This window comes from Populus euphratica, unplaced genomic scaffold, assembly GCF_000495115.2.
Source record: "Populus euphratica unplaced genomic scaffold, PopEup_1.0 scaffold439.1, whole genome shotgun sequence".
NCBI classification, from domain to species: Eukaryota; Viridiplantae; Streptophyta; class Magnoliopsida; order Malpighiales; family Salicaceae; genus Populus; species Populus euphratica.
Window position 1 is genome coordinate 116,992 of NW_011500088.1, and position 20,380 is coordinate 137,371.

Sequence of the window (20,380 nt, forward strand, 5' to 3'; positions counted from 1 at the left end):
AATATATTAATATTAAAAATAATTTTAAAAAAATAACAAATATTATTTTAATATATTTAAGAGAAAAAAAAAACTTTCAAAATCAATTATTATTATACCTTTAAATACCTTCTAAGTGATCTAAGACTCAGATTAAGTCTAAAAATATTTTGTATTTGAAAAAATATAAATTAGTGTTTTTTATAAGTTTATATGCTAATACAAAAAATAAATAAATAAATTTTAAAAAAATAAATTTAATATATTTTTTAAATAAAAAATAACCAAACATGCGCTAAGGGGTGTGGCCTCCATGATAGAAAGTGAAATTCAGAACCCCAAGTTTTAACAACTCTGTTGTCCGGATTGGAAACAGGGAGCTAAAAACCTGTGAAAATGTCCATAGAACTCATGTTAGATTCCATGTCGGCCACTTCAAATGTCCAACATATGTTCTAGGTCTCTTCTCTTAAAAAGAGGTGGCCGTCCTTTTCCTCGACAGCCGTTCTCGTTCAACTTCAGTCCTCACTAAAAGCGAGCTCTCTGTCCTGCTAAATGGATAAAAAAGAAAGCAGACCTCCAAGCTTCCCGGATGAGAAAATCAATTTAAAAATGTGGTTGTTGTTATTTTTTAAATAATTTTTTATATTAAAATATATTTTAATAAAAAATTTTACTTTTTAAAAATTATTTTTAATATGAATATATCAAAATAATTTAAAAATATTAAAAATATATTAATTTAAAGTTAATAAAAAAATAAAAATAAATTTAAATTTTTTAAAACGAAAGTTTGGAGTTTGTGGCGTAATGTATATCATGAATAAAAAATATAATTCTCAAATACTAGGGTTATAGCCTTCAAAACGTAGGGAAATAGATTAAAAAAAAAGGGGGTGAAAAGAGTTTTGAAAAAAAGGGTTGAAACCTGTTCTTGTGGGTCTAAGGCTTAATTTTGAATAAAAGGGTTGAAATCTAACCTAGTCACTTGTGCTCGTCTAAATTCAATATTAGAACGTAGCCCAAATTTGTTTAAGATAAGTGGATTAGTAATAAATTGTTACCTAATATTTACTAATATTAGAGTAAAAAATATTATACATAGAATAATTTAAAATAAAATAAATAATATAATTTATTTTATGTATATTGTTTTAGAGTTGACTTTATTTTTCTTTTAGTGTAACTAATCATTTACCATAAAAATATATAAAGATTAATTAGGATTTTTAGTGATAATAATATTAAGTGATGACTAAAAAAAAGACATTTTCCTCTTAAAAAAAAAAAATATTAAAAACACTTTCTTTTCTTAAAATGCCATCATGATATCTAATATGATAGAACATTTCTCTTTAGTTTTTAGTTTTTAAATTTTAATTTTAAACTTTATTTATTTTATATTTCAATCCTTGAGCTTTAAAAGATGAGAAAAAAACCTCATTGAAAAATATAGAAAAAGAAAGAAAGTGGTTAGTTAGTCAAATTCTAATTTTAAAAAAGTTAATATTTGTGTCATTAGGTTTTTCTTGACATAAGGAGTACTGTTAAAATATTTTGAAGTTTCATCTTAGCAGAAAAAATAGATTAGGGCTCAGAAAATATTTTTTATATACCTTAATTTGAGTTTTTTTAATTGATTTTAATATGTTTTAAAATTAAAAATAAATATATTTAGATATTTATGGTATTTTTTATGTGTTTCATGGTGAAACAAATGGTTGAAAGGTCATATAACTTGAACACTAACTTTTTAGTGGTTGGAATCTTCACCGGTAAATAACATGTTATTACAATTATAGATGATGTGTGGCTTATTTTTTTTTTTAAAAAAAAAAGATTGGACAATATATTATTCACTCTGTTAGAAAAAGCAAGAGGGCAAGGTGTACTGACCTAGCCTTGTTAGGCCATGCACATTTGGATTTTTTTTATTGAGCCGACCTCACATGCCCCTAGCCTTTTTTTATATAATTTTTTAGGTGTTTTTTAAATTTTAATAAAAATGTGCTAAAATAAAAAAAAATATTTAAAATATTATTTTATTAAATACCTTTCAATTTTGCCTTTGTTTTCAAATAAAATTATAACTTTTTTTTTCTTATGATAGCATTATCAATTGTTTCATTAATTATTACATTTGGACCTAGTATGCAATTTTTTCATAAAAAACTGTTGTCATGAAAATTAAATAAATTTATAATTTATAATTTATTATAATTCTTTATAAGATTTTTTCATATAAATGATTTGTCTCTTCAATTGCATACAAAATATCAAGACATGATTTTCAATGTTTTTTTGTTAAAAACTTCTTTTCAAACCATGATAAGTTTTTAAATTTTAAAAATAATGTTGATTGAAAAAAAACATATTTTTGTTAAAAAAATGCATTGATAAGAAAATATAGTTTTGATTGAAAAGATATATTTTTTTCTATTTATTTTAAATTATTTAAATTTATGTAAAAATTTATTTTGATTACCTTTTGATAAAGTCGTGAAAATACTTAAGATAAAAATTGAGCTTTCATGGGCTATGATTCTAGGCCTAAGCTTGAAAAATAAAATTTGTATTTGAACTTGATTGTTAAGCTTGGATGACGGTTGAAAATTTATCTGAAAAAACAATCCTTTTATTTCATGAAAGACTCTATATTATTCAACTCAGTACGTGTATAAGAGAAAAACAACATATATAATAGTGAATTATTGTTGATAAAAAAATTATTGAATCTTCTAACATGTTTTATTTACCTTGTGACCTAGGTATTTATAGTTTATGGTCACATTAGCTCAGCTTAATATGTGGGCAATTGTATAATAATTAATTAGTGAAAATATTGGTGCTTATTATTGATTATAATGCATGCTATGTTAGTGATGGAGAATTTAGTGATTGTTAGTGTCATGTTGGCAATACATTACCATTGACAAGAAAGGAGGTGCACGCTCTGCATAGATTGTGATGTGTATTTGCATTGCAGCCATTGAATATAAATATGGTGACAACTTTGCTTAAAAGTGTGTAATTATAGAAAATTTATTGGTAAAGCATAAACAATTATATATATATGGCAATGCATGCACTCTATTCTGATTTCTTGAAACTTATAAATATATTGAGTATAGTTTGTATAGCCTGTGTGGTAAGGAGAGAAAAAAAAAGTAGGAGTAAGAGACAATTTAGGCAGGATGAGTCTAGTCATTTGGTCATTTGGGCCTAGGCCGAGTGTCTAGAGTTTTTTTTAATCATATATCATTATTTTTATTTTTAATTAAAAAAATATGATTCTAATAAAAAATTTGTTAAAAAAAATAAATGAATTATATATATATATAACATTTAAATCATAGTCTTATATACAAATATTTATTTTAGTTAAAAAGACTAAATAAAAATAAATTTTAAAAATTACATTGCAGTGGTACACAGGTTAATAACTAATGTTAATATATATTAGGATCAAGGAAGATTACCTCTTATGTTTTTCATATGAAACTTTGTGTAAATGTGACTTATTTTTGTAGCAAAAGTCTTCCATATTCGATTTATTTTTTTTCCTTTTGAAAAGGAAAAATGCAGTTGCATTTTTCCAAAAAAAAAATCACATGTTTCTTGGTAAGATCAAGACACAAGTATGGTTAATCATGATTACAGTTTTAGTTATTCATTCAGTTAACAATAATCATAATCAAAATAAAAATTAATAATTATAACCAATATTTATAGTTATTCATTCAATTAACCATTAACCATCCATTTTTATTTATTTGATATTGACATCTATTTTATTTTTAAAGAAATCTAAGTGAACAGAATTTAACAAATATCAACAAAAACACTAATAATAGAAAAAATACTAGATATTAGCACTTGCTATATTGTAGATTTGTATTTTTCTCTATAGGAAAAACAATGTTTAAATACTATAAACATGTTTTAGATAAATAAAAAACAAATGACTTGAGTTATAATCTTGATTGAGTTTAATAAATTGATTTTATTTTAATTAGATGATAATGATAATAAACATACAGATTTTTTTTATAAAAAAAGACCATAATAACCTAGAAAAAGTATGTAATTGGATAAGAAATAGATTAAAAAAAAACTAGAATGGAGTTAATTTGAGATAATGTGATAAATATATAAGTTGGGTAATAAGAGACAATTTAACTTATATTAACCTGGAAAACATATGGCCCATATGATAAGACGGGGTTAACCCAATATAAAAAAAAAAATTAAGAGAACCAGAAATCTTTTTTTATTTAAAAAACTAATGTTGAATGATAAAATAAAAATAAAAACAATAAGGCAAAAAAAAAGAACGTTACGCCATAACAACTTTTCAAACCACAACCAGGTTATTAGACTATAATCACCATACATATTAGACTATAATCACCATACATGGAAAAATAATGAAACTCAATCCCTGATAAATTTAACGTTGGAAGATGAATTATCACTATTATTATTAAAATTATTACTATTACTGTTATTATTGATATTATTGTAGTAGTAGCAGCAGCAGCACCGCCATCACCATCAACAACAACAACAATAATGCTAATGGTAATTATTATTATTATTATAACCATTATTGTCATTATTATTAGCAGTATCATCATCTATTAACATTATTATCATTACTACTACTATTACCACCATTATCACTAGGGACAGAATAATAAAAAAAATTAAGGGAGGCCAAATTAAAAGAATTATTTTAAAAGGGTTAAAATGTTAATTATTTTATACAAGGGAGGGGCTGGGAAAAATTTCCTTGCAGGGCCTTGGCCCCTGCCAGCCCTCCTCTCTCCGCCACTGACTATCACCATTATCATTATCACTACCATTACTACTACTATAAAAAAAAATCATAAACTTAATATGAAGTATGAAATTAAAATCCATAAAAACTTTAATAAAAAACAAAAAAAAAATCAAAAGAAAGATCAAATTGTATAAAAACTTTAATAAAAAAAAAAATCAAAAGAAAGATCAAATTGAAAAACATTATGTATGAAAAATTAGAATTGAAGATAAATAAAACTTTAACAAAGGGAAAATTGACCACCAATAAAAAAATCAAAACCAAAAGGACTAAATTTAAAACACCAATAACAATGATGACTAAAATTCATTTTTTAGTAGGAGAGATAAATGAAAGAAGAAAGAAAGTTCCACTGGTAATAAATTGGTCACTGGAAACTCACACATCCCATTAAAAAAGGAAAAGTACATGACAAAGAATCAAATGATACGGAGAAAGTATTCTTCACTAATAAAAGACAATTCTCATATGTTTGTGTTTACACAACATCCGTCAATAACTTTTTTAATTAACATAATATTAATAAAATATGAAATGATATTGTTACCCTTGATCAAATCAACAATTGCAAAAAAAAAAAATCCGAGATAAAAGACTTAGATGCCCTTAATTCTATGGAATTTTTTCACCAACGACATATTTGTAATTTAATTGTATATAACAAAGGAAAAGACTTACATATCTCTACTCGATAATGTTAGTTTTTTCTATTTGAAGGTATTTTGATCATTTTATAATTAAAATATAGAAAAGATGAAAATACCTCAAACAAACTTATAATGGCTAATGTATTGTATAAAAAAAATAAAAATATTTCTAGTTCAAAGACAAACAACCTTTTATCTTAGGAAAGGCTATAAATATCATCATTTAACTATTATAATAAATAGTAAAATAAGTTTATAGCTACAATAAATTCCGTTTCCACTTTAATTTTTTTATTTTGTTATATATATATAATAACAACAACAACAACTAAGTAGATTTTCCATATAAAAAATATTCTGAAGGTTTAAGATTATTCATACATGCATGATAATAACAATCATATATAGGTTGTTCCAACATGGAAAAATATGTATTATTTTTTTAATTCAGTTATCATGAAAACTATATTTAGAAACATAATGAAAAATCAATAATTTGATTACATTATTTATAATTGAATCATAATCATTTTTTAACTAAAAAATCTAACTATTTTGCTAAGCTTGAATGGTCATTTTATTATTCATTAAAATCTAGAAAAGATAAAAAAAAATACACCCAAACAAACCTATAAGAACTAATGTATCATATAAAAAAATATTAAAAATATCTTTGGTTCAAAGACAAGCAATTTTATTTTTGGAAAGGCTATAAGCACCATCATTTTATTATTACAATAAATAGTAAAACAAGTCTATAATCACAATAAATTCCGTTTATATATATATATAACAACTATTACTACTACTAAATGGATTTTCTATATAAAAGATATCCTAAAGATTTAAGAATATCCATACATGATAATAACAATCATATATAGGTTGTTCCAACATGGAAAAATGTCTCCATAACATGATAAAAGTTATATATATATATATATTGACTAGTTATTTATAATAGAATGACATGATTGTGATTTGACTAGTATTTATAATAGAATGACATGATTGTGATTTTTCAAAACTAAATATGAAAAAATACATTAATCTTTTAATTGGGTTATCATGAAAACTATATTTATAACCATAATGAAAAATCAAGAATTTGATTATATTAATCATAATTGAATCATAATCACTTTTTAACTAAAAAAATCTTAACTATTCGGCTCAGCTTGAATGGTTAACCATCGATTTTGATTACCATTGTCATCCTAACATGCACGATCCACAATATGAACACAAATCTTCTTCTTCTCGTTTTGTTTTGGTGACTAATCTTACAATCAAGTGGATTCGTTGATGATTTTTGCCAGCGAACACCAACTACATGTCCACTTGTCCACAATATTTGCATGTTAACAAGTCATTAGGGTGTCCATAGCCATAGGTATAAAGCCTGACAACTTATCAAGAAAAGCAAACAATAATTAACTTGGGATTCATAATCTAATAACTATACATAATCATGCCCACAAAAAAAAAAAAGGTACGGTTGTAAGTGGATTGGTTCTAACATCTATAGCTAGGTTCACCGAATGATTTGTGATTCAAAAACTAATTAAATCTACAAGTGTCGCTTCCTTTAGACTCTGTTCTTGATAATGTTAACCGCCCCAAACTCCGCGTAGCTCCCACCAGGTGGAATGCAGAAAAAGAAGCAAGCTCTCGAATACAAGCCACTCTGGAGCATGTGGTTTGGTGGAGTTGGTCGACGTAGTGATCTCAGACCCCATATACTCAAAATATAAGGAACATTTAATTAGTTAATGCTAGAGCAAGTACGGCAGGTGGTATATATCTCTTTTGTAAACAACCCTAATGCTTGGCTAGGGAGCTCTTGTGCCAACAACAGCTGGCCGACTGTCACTATATTTTTATATTGCTGCCATGCATATAAATACCCTATTCAGTCTTCTCGAATATATGCACATTCAAGACATTTGCAAGTGCTCAGGCCTCTCTTAAAAGCTTTCGATCCCTTTTATACTATAGAAGTACTATAACATCTCATTTCCCTCTAGCCAAAATGAAGGCAGGTCCCATTGAGCTCGGTGAAGGAAGGCGTTCAGCCCCCAAAGCCGCGGTGAACAGAGGGGTGGCTATACTTGACTTCATCTTGAGGATACTTGCATTCATTGGTACCCTGGGGAGTGCAATTTCCATGGCAACTACTAATGAAACACTTCCTTTCTTCACACGGTTTATTCGGTTCAGGGCCGAGTACGATGATCTTCCAACGTTCACGTAAGAATTCTGATATGCATTAGTTCTTCGCTGTTCATAAGAGTTTTTTTTTTTTTTGTTCATGTTTACTGCATGGATAAATATTTTCAAACTGCCCTGTCAACAGGTTTTTTGTGGTTGCCAATGGCGTTGTAAGCGCCTATCTGCTTTTTTCTCTCCCACTTTCCATCTTCAACATTGTGAGGAGCAAAGCACAAAACAGTAGAATTCTTTTGATCATCCTTGATACGGTAACACTAAAGCTTAATTATAAGCTATCATGCAATTCCTGAAGATAAACTTATTTTCTAATGCACGAACAAAAAAGTTCTATAAAAGTATAGACAATCATGGGTGCTTTCAAATAGCCAAGCAAACAGTGGTGAACACATAAAATGTATTATTAACTTTTAAACCACGGATTATCTGAAAACAAAACATTCACTTTGTCAAGGCACAAACTACACAAAGATTAAACATCATGAGATTTCTAATGGAATTGAGGTTACCATCATGTAGGCAATGCTTGGTCTTTTGTCGGCCGGAGCTTCTGCAGCGGCAGCTATTGTGTACTTAGCACACCGTGGGAATGTGAGGACAAATTGGTTTGCCATCTGCCAACAATTCAACTCCTTCTGCGAGCGTATCTCTGGCTCCTTGATTGGATCCTTCATTGGAGTAGTTGTGCTCATACTGCTAATCTCGTTGTCTGCAGTGGCTGTTTCTCGCCATAAATAGATCACAAGTGCATAATATGATTGGTGCAATATTAATATCTGTCAGTTTATGTTTGCAAGAGTGACATTGTCGAGGAGTGTGACTTATGTTATCTTATTTCCAAGTTTGTCTATCTCAGCTTTGATATGTAATGCATGGTGTTCCATTTTTTTTGTTTTTGTTTTTTTATGTATTAATTTGCAATGTCAATGTTACAGTGACTACAACTCTTCTGTTACTCCTGCTGTTTGTGTGTCTATAAATTATATGAATAATATACCAAGTGAACAAGAGCTACCGAATTGTAATTTACTCACACCAAACTCCGAGGCATTCGATTCCAATTCTATGCCATGTAAACCAACACAAATCGCAATTTTTATACCGTGTCAATTATCATGTCACTCTCATTTGGGAGCTTCAAAATCTTCGTCAATGAGACTAGATATCTGCATTTGAAATTTTATCAGAATATATTTTAAAAGTATATTTAATTTTAAAAAATATTAAATAGATATTTTTTTATGATTTTAATGTGTTGATATTAAAAATTAAAAAAATAAAATAATTATTTTAATATATTTTCAAATAAAAAGAGCACAATACCAAACATAAACAGGCTTAAAAATTAATTAATTTAGGTGATTTTAATTCATCAATTATAGTGATGCATTGGTTGGAACATCAATTGATCTTGCCTTAATTTTTGGATGATTTTGTTCTTGTTATGAAATGATATGGATTGGGGCTCATTGCAAATAAAGGTTTGGTGTTTATTCTTTTTTTGTATAATTTGTTTTGTTTGGACTCTACACAATAATCTAATTTTTAATAAAAAAAGAAACAAATTAACTGGGATAATGTGTATTTTTTCATTTGAAAATTTACAAGTAGAATGATGACATTAATACTAAAATCTTATAAAAAAATTAGAAAAACAGTCATTTATTTATGCCACTTCACCAATTAAGATGAGAAATATAGATTCGCAATTTAAATTTCATGCTCACAAAATGCCTTGAAGAAAAACATGTTAAATTTAATTAAATAAAACTCATATTTCATGCTTATACTCACAACAGTAATCACATTTTTTTGTGCACAAGATTTTAGTGTTCATGTCATCATTTAATTAATATTGAACAACTTAATTGATAAAAAATTAAAGTTTATATATCCAATTATGAAAAAAAATTAAATACCTAGCTAGTTAGTTATTCGATCGTTGAGTTGTGTTATTATTTAAAAAATAATAATATTATTATTTTATACTGAATAATAAATAGAAAAGAATTTAGTGTCAAAAATTATAAATATGAACTAGAAAAGAATTTACATATATATATATATATATATATATGAATGAAATATATGTTTGCAAAATCTATATTCATAACTATAAAATGGCACTCCGTAAAAACCTTTGACTAGAATGGACCATTGGCGTGTTTGGGCCTCAAAGTCAAGGCATATGCCTGGTTTGTTTTTCTCAGAAGCGGATGATATATTATCCGTTCCTTTTTTCTTTGTTTTTTTTTTTTTTCTAAATTAGGCACCAGATAGTCTACTACGGTACAGTGCAGAATCTGGATGTCGTTATGACGGCCAAAAAAATTAAAGAGGAGATTGGTTTAAAAATTTATTTTTAAATTTTTTTTATTTAAATATACTTAAAAAATTATAAAACCTTTAAAACTACTTATTATTGCGCATACTGGACCGAAAGCAAACATAAATAAAACACAAACAACAGATTTATGTGGTTCTCCAAAATCGGGTACGTCCATGGAGGCAGCAGATTGTATATTATTGGAGGAATGATACAAACACTCAACTCAACCCAGTACAATCCCACAAAACCCGATGTTTCACTCTTACACTCGGTGTTTCTCTCAAATCTGCATTTTCTCACTCTCACAGTTGCACTCACCACACTTTCACCTTTTTGCTCTCACCACACTTACAATATACTTATTACATACTATTTCTATCTCTATTTATAGGAGAGCCTTGACAACTTTTTGCTCTTACCACACTTACAGTATACTTATTACATTGCTCTCTTTTTATCTCTATTTATAGGAGAGCCTTGACAACTTGGTTGAGGGTGGTTGATGGTGGTTGGAAGTAATTGATGGTGGTTGTTAAAAGAGAGGGTGGTTGATGATAGTTAAGAAAAATGTTGACAAAAATGTTATGTTGACAATTTGCTACACCTATTAATTTCAAAACACTCCAAAATCACTCAAAAAATAAAAATTAATCAAATCAAAAAATAAAAACAAACTCTTCTCGTGTAATTGAATGTATTTGAGACCATGATGGAATTGAATCTTTACAATAAGATCAATTACTTTTGTTGCTAGATATAGCAAATCAATAACATATTTTTTTTATAATTTTTTATTTTTTATTTTAAATTCAAGGTTAAAAAATAAATAAAATAAGCTTTTGTACCCAAGTAAAATTTCTAAAATCTTCTAAAAAATGTTCATCTGAAAAATAATTTATTAATATTTTAATTTATTTTTTCAATTTAATTTCTAGGCAAAATCCAACATAGATATGCATGTTAAATACGTACTCGTATTAATCCGAGTAATACAGTCCAAAACACATCTACTTCATGTTACTTTTCTCCTTCACGAAGGGGTTACCTCATTGATGTGGACTACGCTATCATTGATAATTAAGCTTTCTTGTTTTGCATTTTGAAGCTTAGAATATGCTTTACTTCGATGCAACGACCAGAATAGGGAAAAGCAACAAGCTGCTGCTTGCTAGTTTTGTGTGCATTTGCAATTGACTGACCAAGACCCTGACAATCACCATTTTCACATACTTCCTTTACCAGAGAAACAATTGTATTTCCCCACTTTTCCTATAGAAAGATGACTGAGTTTTCCCTCAACATAGCTGAAAATGTTGTGGAGAAGTTATGCTCCCTGGAGTCTGAGGAGACTTCGTTGGCATGTTGCAATGAAGATGAGCTAAAGAAGCTTAAGCACAGCATGCTAGTCATTAAAGATGTGCTCATAGACGCCGAGGAGAAGCGGTCAAATTCACCAGAGCCAAGACTTTGGCTAAAGCAGCTAAACCATGTCTTCTATGATGCAGAGGATGTCCTTGATGAACTCGAGGTTGAAAATTTGAGGAGGCAAGTCATTGATCGAGGGAACTTCTACACAAGAAAGGTGAGTTACCTCTTACAACCATAAACTTTCTTTTGCTAGTTTCTTTGCTGTGTACTTGATGTTCTTTCCCTGATCAATAAATAGATTATACCTAAATTTATTTGATATCAGATTCCCATTTTGCAACTTTCTTGGTGCGATCTAATTTCTATAAATATGTATGTCCATTTTCTTTTCTTTCTTTCTTTGTGCCTTTGCTTTTCTTTTTTTCTTTTTCTTTTTATGAGAGCATGACGAAATAAATCATTCTTCTTCTTTTTTTAGATTATGAATTGTTCAAGAATAATGAGAATAGGCTGCATATGTTCAATTTGCAAAATTTGGCTAGGCAGCATGGGAAAACTAGACACTTTTAGATTAGGAGCCAACTTGAACTTGCTAAATCCCAAGTTTTTAGAAGATTTAGAGTGTGTTTGAGATTTTGCGGTCCAAATTGAGACTTTTGGCCCCTGATAGAATCATATTGGATAAATGAAAGTTAAATCCCAATCGATTTTTATCTATTTTCGAATTTCAGGTACTTCGATGTTTTTCATCTGCTAACCCTCTTATATTCCGCTCAACTATTGGCCGAAAGTTAAAGCGGATAAACGAAAGGTTTGATGCAATTGCAGCGGGTAATGTTGAGTCTCGGCTCACTGAACGTGCTGAAGAGAGGCGTCCTCTTAACAGGGAGAGGGGAACCCACTCCTATGTTCATTCTGCAGACATAATAGGAAGAGACGAAGACAAAGAAAAGATCATTCAACTTTTATTGCACCCTAGTGATGAGGAAAACATTTCAGTGCTTCCCATAGTTGGCGTTGGAGGTATGGGGAAGACAACACTTGCTAAAATGGCTTACAATGATGAAAGGGTGGTTAAGCATTTCCAGTTCAAAATGTGGGTTTACGTCTCTAGAGACTTTGACAAGAAAAGGTTGGTGGAGAAGTTAATTATTTCTGCTACTGGTGGGGTAGGATTTGGTGAAGACAATGGCAATATGGAAGTGGAAGAATTGCAAACAATCTTGCGAGAATCTATAAGAGATAAGAAGTATTTTCTTGTGTTGGATGATGTGTGGATTAATGATAACCTTGCACAATGGGAAGAATTGAAAGATCTTTTGCAGGTAGGTGCAAGAGGAAGTATGATCATGGTGACTACACGCAGCAACCAGGTTGCTTCCATGATAGGCACTGCCCCCAAGTATGTTCATAACTTACAAGGTGTTCGTTACGATGAATGCTTGTCCTTGTTTGTTAAGTACGCATTCAAAGAAGGACATGACAAAAAATATCCGAATTTGCTAAGAATTGGAAAGGAGATTGTGAAGAAATGTGGAGAGGTTCCTTTGGCTGTGAGGACTCTAGCAGGACAACTCTTTCTGAATACTGATGAACGAGATTGGAATCTGATAAGAGATAGCAGGCTATGGAAAGTGGAGCAAAAGGAGGATGATATTTTGCCTGCTTTAAGGGTAAGTTATGAACACTTGCCTTCGTGCTTGAAAAGGTGCTTTGCTTATTGCTCGTTGTTTCCGAAGAATTACGAGTACAATGATTATGAGTTAATTCAGTTCTGGATGGCACATGGACTACTTCAATCCTCAGATGGAGAATCAGAATTGGAAGACATTGGCTCCATTTACTTGAAGGAGCTGGAGTATGGATGTTTTCTTCAAGGTTTTAGAGATTTGTATGGATCTCTTCAGTTTGGAATGCTTGATGTCATGCATGATCTTGCATTATCAGTGGCACAAGATGAATGTTTTGTAGTGACTGCAAATAGCAAAAGAATCGAAAAAAGTGTCCAGCATATATCCATTCCAGATCCTGACTCAGTTCGCCAAGATTTTCCTATGTTGTCGCAGGATTTAGACCAGGTTCGAACTGTCTTCATTCATAGTGACAAGGATGTGCTTGCTAGCAACTCAATCCTTGCAACATGTTTGTCGAGATTCAAGTACTTGCGAGCATTGAACTTGTCCAGGTCCCAGTTCAAAGAGCTGCCTAAGAAAATTGGCAAATTGAAGCATTTAAGATATCTAGACTTATCATGGAATCACAGAATCAAAAGGCTGCCAAATTCTCTCTGCAAGCTACAAAACTTGCAAACTCTGTTCCTTGGCGGATGCGATGAAATTGAAGAGTTACCTAGAGGTATGAGGTACATGGAAAGCCTTAGATTTCTGTGGCTAGCCACTAGACAGACTTCTTTGCCAAGAGATGAAATAGGGTGCTTGAAATCTCTTCGGTTTTTGTGGATAGCCACCTGTGAAAAACTGGAACGCTTGTTTGAAGACATGGAAAATCTGTCAGCCCTTCGATCATTGTATATTGTTACCTGTCCAAGCTTGAACTCCTTGCCACCGAGTATAAAGTATCTAACTGCACTACAGGATCTACATATTAGCGGTTGTGTAGCTCTTAATTTCCCCAATCAAGAAGCCTGTGAGTTTAAACTTAAAAAACTGGTATTGTGCTTTTTAGAAGCAATAGAAGAATTGCCAGAGTGGCTGATTAAAGGATCTGCTGGCACTTTGAAGAATTTGAAACTTGAATTTTGTCCAGCACTTCTTGAATTGCCTGCCTGCCTGAAGACATTTTCTGCCCTTCAAGAGCTCCGGATTTTAGGATGTCCTCGTTTGGCCGAAAGATGCGACCGAGAAACTGGTGATGATTGGGAGAAGATTGCTCATATCCCCAAAGTTATTGTCGACAATGTTGATGTTATAAAACAGACATAAGCTTCGGTATTGTATCTTTTTCTACTTTCTTGCTTTTCTCTACACATGCACATTAATGAACCCTTAAGACTATTCCAAGGTTTATGTTCCAGGTGAAGTTTAGTTTTCCGAGGATTAAACTAAAAATGTTTGTTTTTCAGCTTTGCTTGAATATCAAACTTCAGGAATCAATTTACTTTCGTGTCTTTGGATTGGTAGTGACAGGCCCTGTAAGAGTTTGTCACTGGCTGTCTCTACTGCACTCAGGGGCAGGTCCTCTTAAGAGTTTATTTTTACTATAGAAAGTTTGAAACAAATCTACCATCCTAACTTTAAAAAGCAGGATTCTAAGATCTTTTTACACGAAAACCTATGACAATTCCTAAAAGTTTGGTGCTGCTGATATTTCCTACGGAGTGCTATCAATTCCCTGACTCCATGGAACTAGCATAGAAAAATCCAAGAAACTTGCGCAGGAAAATACACCAAAAAAAGGTAGATTAAAAGAAAACAGCTACACTAATTTATACACACACTGATATACCTACAAAACAGAATAGAAAAGCATTTCTTGAGAAGTATCAAACTCTCTATCCACATGGACACCCAAATTAGCCATCTGGGTCAAATCTTCAACCACTGGCACTTGACCACTCTCTACGCCACCCTTTTGAAGGTGGTGATGATCTTCAGAACCGGATGGAGGATGGTAGTACGACCGGCCGGTCTGTGGACACCGAGAATGAAACCTTGATGCGATTCTCACCCCCAAATGTGCCGCATCCAACCATTCCACATATTTCCCCATGATATTTAATCTATGAGTAGTGTGCTTTTGTCGACAAAGGAGAAGAAGGTCAGAATGAAATACGAAAGACGGTATTGTAAGATGTAGTATAAGGTGTTACAAAGACTTGTGATGAAGGAAATGCCCATGGCGGAAGTGTTGCTTTTATAGGCTTTTTGGATTGGCTAGCTCACTAGTACTTTTCAAGTTTTTATTAGTTTATTATTCCCTGCAACATATTCTTTTTCTTCTCGATTAACTAGAAAAGTAATTATTTATTTTTCAAGATTACGTGTCCTTCTCTAAGACAAAACCAGCACTAAATAACTATATCCATTACCATGGTAGTTGCTCAGACAGCATGGTGCTTTCTTTATTGTATGTTGTCATCAGCTTTTAAATGGATGTTAATGTAGCAATATTATTATATATATATTAAAAAAAAAAAACACCGACCAGTAATGTTTTTTTACTCACCGACCAGTGGTGTTTTTTACACACCGACCAGTGATTTTGGGCAGTCACGAGCAATATAAATTACTAACGAAACTCTGTAGAAGGGCAATTACAGTGGACGGTATGAGTTGATGTCGTCTCTAACGAAACTTGATGCATAGACGACAGAAGGGCAACACCAAAATATGTTATTTATATTTGTTTTCGCAATTATTTATAAATATATTTATTTTTTGAAGAAATTAGATGGTGAATCTAGCTCACCACTTAAGATTATATATCAAACCAATGAAGTTCTTGTGCGCCATTAATTTTTTTCACATAGTTTTTTGATTAATAAATTATTAATTATGTCATTCATAATTATAATTATTTTATTAAATATAAAAATATTTATGTTATAAATCTCATTTACTAAGGATTTTATTAGTTGGTCTCTGATTTCAAGAGATAGAGAAATTTTACGAAATAATTTCTATTTTAAAGAATATTCAACAATCATATATTAATTGAAGCTTGTCTATCTTCGAGGGGAATTGCCAAAATTAATAGCCGTTGCCTGGCACAAGTGGAGGAACCTTCCTATAAACTGGGCATTACAACGACAGGGTTAGCGTGGAAAATATGAGTGTTGAAATTTAAATACGTAATTCTTTTAAATAAATATAAATCCATTGATTTTTTTTGTTAGGTTATATTTAATTCTCTAATAAATAAGACTTTCAGTTTAACAATAGATGTAGGAAATTTTTAGTTTTAATATAAAAAATAATAATATGCCAATGGAAATTACATTTAGGTTTTCTATGTTAGGTTTTATCTAAACAAAAAATCAATACTTGATGACATTGGTGTTTTGCTACTCGTCACTATCGAACGAAAGTAAAACTTTTAATTAACCACCAGATAAATGGAAATTAAAGCTTATTTATTTATTTCTAGCTAGGCATCTGCTCTTCTCAATTTTTAATGGGCGTGGGTTGCTCTCTCTCTCTCTCTCTCTCTCTCTCTCTATATATATATATATATATATATATATATAAGCTAAAATAAATGAAAACGCACTATAGTTTTATTTATAAAATACTTGTGAATTGTTATAGTATTTTTTAAACACAACTGTTTTTTTTATATTTTTTAAATTATTTTTTAATATTAAAATTATTGAAAATTTAACTTTGTTATTTTTTTTTCTATAAGGTTAGTGTTTTGTCGAGGTAACGCAGGCTGCCTAGTTTATGAGTTTGAATTTTTTTTAATTGAACTTGGTTTTTTTATAGTCTATTTTTTTATATTATTAAAAAAATAATTTAAAAAAAATCATGTTATTAAACTTTATGAAGTACCAAAAATTAAAAAATATCAGCGAAACCACTATGAAGTCAATAATCCAATTTGCGTATTTGATGAGATAACTTTGACGGTCTCTATTTGCAGATTTATAAGGGTACCTTTTCTTTTTATTTTTTTCTAATTGAAATAGATTATATAATTATCTATTTTTTTATTATATAGTTAAAAAGTAGTATAAAAAAATAAGTTATTAAATTTTAGAAAGTTCATGAACCCATTAACATATATGACGAGTGTGAATTTTATTTTATATGTATATAAATTTATTTTTTGATATTAAATGAATTTAAAATTAAGTTTCATAATTTTTTTGTTTTATTTTCTATAAATTTATTATAATTTTTTTTAAAAATTTAAATATCAATTTGATGCTTGATTTTACAATCGTATATATTTGTTATTATATAGTTAAATAAACAATAGTTTAGAAGAAGAAAAAGTTATTAATTCTTATAGTGTTTATTATTCGGTTTGTGAATTTGATGTGTTAACACAATTATCTAATTCACAGGTTTAATAAATTTACCTATCAAACTTGATATGTTTGTTTTTAAGTTTATGATCCTTTAATTTTTTTAATTATTTATTTTTATTTCACTTATATTTAATATTGGATTAGTTGATAAATAAAATTCATAATTTATTTTTTTATTTTCTAAAATTTATCATAATTTCAAATAAATATTTTTTTTTAGAATTAATACTTAATTTTGAAAGCAGCTAATATTATTATAAAATAAAATAAAAATAATTTAAAAAATAATAAAGTTATTAAACTTTTATAAAGTCTATAATCTAGGTTATTTTTTTAAAATTTATGTTATATTTTACTTATTATTCAAATTATTTTTTAATTTATTAAATTAAATAATTTAAATTAAATTAATTTTCAATAATTTAATTTAAATTAAACAAGGAATTGAGGTGATAGGTTTTCACCTCAAAGCGTTTGATTGGATATAAAGAGAATGGCGCAGCAAAAGAAGCGGCGAGGGCTTCTATCCCACATCGATAAAGCAGAAGACAATATTGAGAGCTGCATCTATAAAAAGCAACTGAAGCAACATTTCAATTCATACCTTTCTCGGCCTTTTGGCTAAGATCAAGTGTAGTATCTGTTCTTATCAGTTTAATATCTGATACGTGGGCCATAGGTCCACACGATATTAAATTAATTTTTAAAAGGGGAGGTTCCACTACAGTAGCTTGCTACTGGGATCCTCACGCGTCGCCCATGCGTTGCACTACTGCAAGGGCCTGGCGCACCCTCCATCTCAAATTATAAGATTTACACGTCATATTCTAGAGTATTGAGCGTAATGGATATATGGGCCTCTGAGTGGGTGCTACTCAGGTAGCTGACTATTGTCATGGTTTACACCTTTCCGTTCATTGGCGAAAAACAGAACTCCAATCATTGTTGAAGCCCAGAAAGGATTCATGCTAAATAATTGCCATTTTTCTTATTTTTGATTGAAAGGTAGCTGACTATTGTCATGGATTGCACCTTTCCGTTCATTGGCGAAAAACCGAACTCCAATCATTGTTGAAGCCCAGAAAGGATTCATGCTATAATCAGTTGGTAAGTGAATTATTGAGTTTATCGAGACTTAGAATTGGCCTGTTGGTACTTAACCTGTTCTATCATTACATCGGGATGGCGGCTACAAATTTGTAAGAACACAATCATCACTTTTTCTTCATTCTCACGTGCCACTAGTGTATCTTCAGAGAAGATATATTGTTAAATATTAAAAAGAATATTTATTTTTATATTTTATGTATTAATATCTAGTTTTATTTTTATTAATAATTGTATATTTATTAATAATTTTTAAATTTAAAAGTGAAAAATTAATAAAGTGCAATAATTTTTTATATATAACTTTTGAGATGAATTTCTAACTAATTATTTATTATTAGTTGAATTCAAACATATTTAATTTAAATTAATATTATTTACTTGTTATCAATTTTATATGAAAAATAATTTCTTTTAAATTTTTAACTTAACAATAAAATTAATAAAATATAATTACTACACATTAAATAACCTATATTTTTTTCAATATAACAAGTTATAAAATAAAAATCAATTATATCAAATTACAAGTAAATTTAATTTTTTTCAAATCATAAATAAATTCTAAAATAGAAATCAAACTTTAATTCTTTATAAAAATATTGTAAAACATTAAGATATACAATCAAACTACATACTAAAAAACAACAAAACATTAAATTAAAATATAAATAAATAATTTTACTTACTCGATGTAGAGAATATATAAAAAAAATTATATCAAGATTATGACTACTAAATATGGCCTATTATAATACTTTTATATTTATTAATGGAATATAGCTATGTGATATATTATTGATAATTTTGTTGTTTTATTGATGTTATGTTATTTTGGTGATGGATTCATTGATAAAAAAAATCTTTTATTTTTTAATTATTTTATTTTTTTAGTGATTGTATTGATATTTATCAATGGAAATAATATCATTACTATTATAATTAAGAATTTTTATCTAAAATATTTTATTATTATAATCATTAAAAAATACTAATAAAAGTTTTTTTATTGATAATTTTATGGTAGTGTCTCCTCCTTTCATGCCATCTCATCTCTTCTTCTAGCCATATGATTATTTTCATTCATGTCATGGCCATTAAATCTTCATAGAACATGTATATTGACTTTGGTAGGAAAATGAAATGTGCTTGTTGCGCAGGAACCACCTTCACAACACACCTAGTTGTTTTTCATTTAATAATTTCACTGTATGGATGGATAGTGGTGTGATATTTAAGAACTTTTATTTAGAAACAAATTAATCCTAATGTTTTATTTTATTAAAAGCTTATGCAAAAATGATTTACGGTTAAAAAAAACATAATTTTTTTAATTAAATAGGTATTTTTTAAAAAAAAAACCTTCTTTAAATAATTATTTGACTGTATAAATCATAAAATTCTAAAATCATGAATATTACGTTTCATATTTGATTATCTATGTTTAAAATTAAATAATTATTTGTGTATTGGTCATTTAATTTTTATAAATGAACTAATTAACACTTTATAAAGAAAGAATCAATCGATCATTTATGAGTCATGCAACTCACACATTACCATTTATCAAGTAAAACATTAATTTGTTTGTAAACTTTATCCTTAAATATTCTTAATAGGATTGAGTTGAGTTATTGTAGGATATACACCACATTTTCCAGGTCATGAAAAGAAGATATTATAATGTTGGATATGTTTTATTCGATATTATGACGTTGACAAGTTGCAGCGTAAAAGCCAAATTATCGTTCGGTAGGCAATTGTCCAATTTCATTTTCAAGGACCCCTCACTCTCTTTTACACATGTGTGTTTATATTGTTCTACTCATCACCAAAAAAAAAAAAAAAGAGGCTCTCTTTTACACATGTGTGTTTATATTGCTCTA

At 29.0% G+C, this 20,380-nt stretch overlaps 2 protein-coding genes across 2 annotated transcripts; both read left to right on the forward strand.

Annotated features, from left to right (window-relative positions):
- Positions 1-7,395: 7,395 nt before the first annotated feature.
- On the forward strand, positions 7,396-8,655 carry CASP5 (casparian strip membrane protein 6). The gene is made up of 3 exons (XM_011003625.1): positions 7,396-7,719; positions 7,826-7,949; positions 8,218-8,655. Exons 1-3 carry the CDS (start codon positions 7,502-7,504, stop codon positions 8,434-8,436), a joined length of 561 nt encoding a protein of 186 aa, XP_011001927.1. The 5' UTR covers positions 7,396-7,501; the 3' UTR covers positions 8,437-8,655.
- A 2,491-nt stretch (positions 8,656-11,146) lies between these two features.
- Positions 11,147-14,504, forward strand: LOC105109041 (disease resistance protein RGA2-like). Its single transcript, XM_011003626.1, has 2 exons — positions 11,147-11,609; positions 12,127-14,504. The coding sequence occupies exons 1-2, from the start codon at positions 11,307-11,309 to the stop codon at positions 14,335-14,337; spliced, it is 2,514 nt and encodes an 837-aa protein (XP_011001928.1). The 5' UTR covers positions 11,147-11,306; the 3' UTR covers positions 14,338-14,504.
- Positions 14,505-20,380: the final 5,876 nt, after the last annotated feature.

Bases quoted from the DNA above. Each gene is read 5' to 3' on its own strand.
- CASP5 (XM_011003625.1), top strand. From the start codon at position 7,502: ATGAAGGCAGGTCCCATTGAGCTCGGTGAAGGAAGGCGTTCAGCCCCC. The intron at 7,720-7,825 runs GTAAGAATTCTG...CCCTGTCAACAG, and splicing joins GATGATCTTCCAACGTTCAC to GTTTTTTGTGGTTGCCAATG. The intron at 7,950-8,217 runs GTAACACTAAAG...ACCATCATGTAG, and splicing joins TTTTGATCATCCTTGATACG to GCAATGCTTGGTCTTTTGTC.
- LOC105109041 (XM_011003626.1), top strand. From the start codon at position 11,307: ATGACTGAGTTTTCCCTCAACATAGCTGAAAATGTTGTGGAGAAGTTA. The intron at 11,610-12,126 runs GTGAGTTACCTC...TTCGAATTTCAG, and splicing joins GGAACTTCTACACAAGAAAG to GTACTTCGATGTTTTTCATC.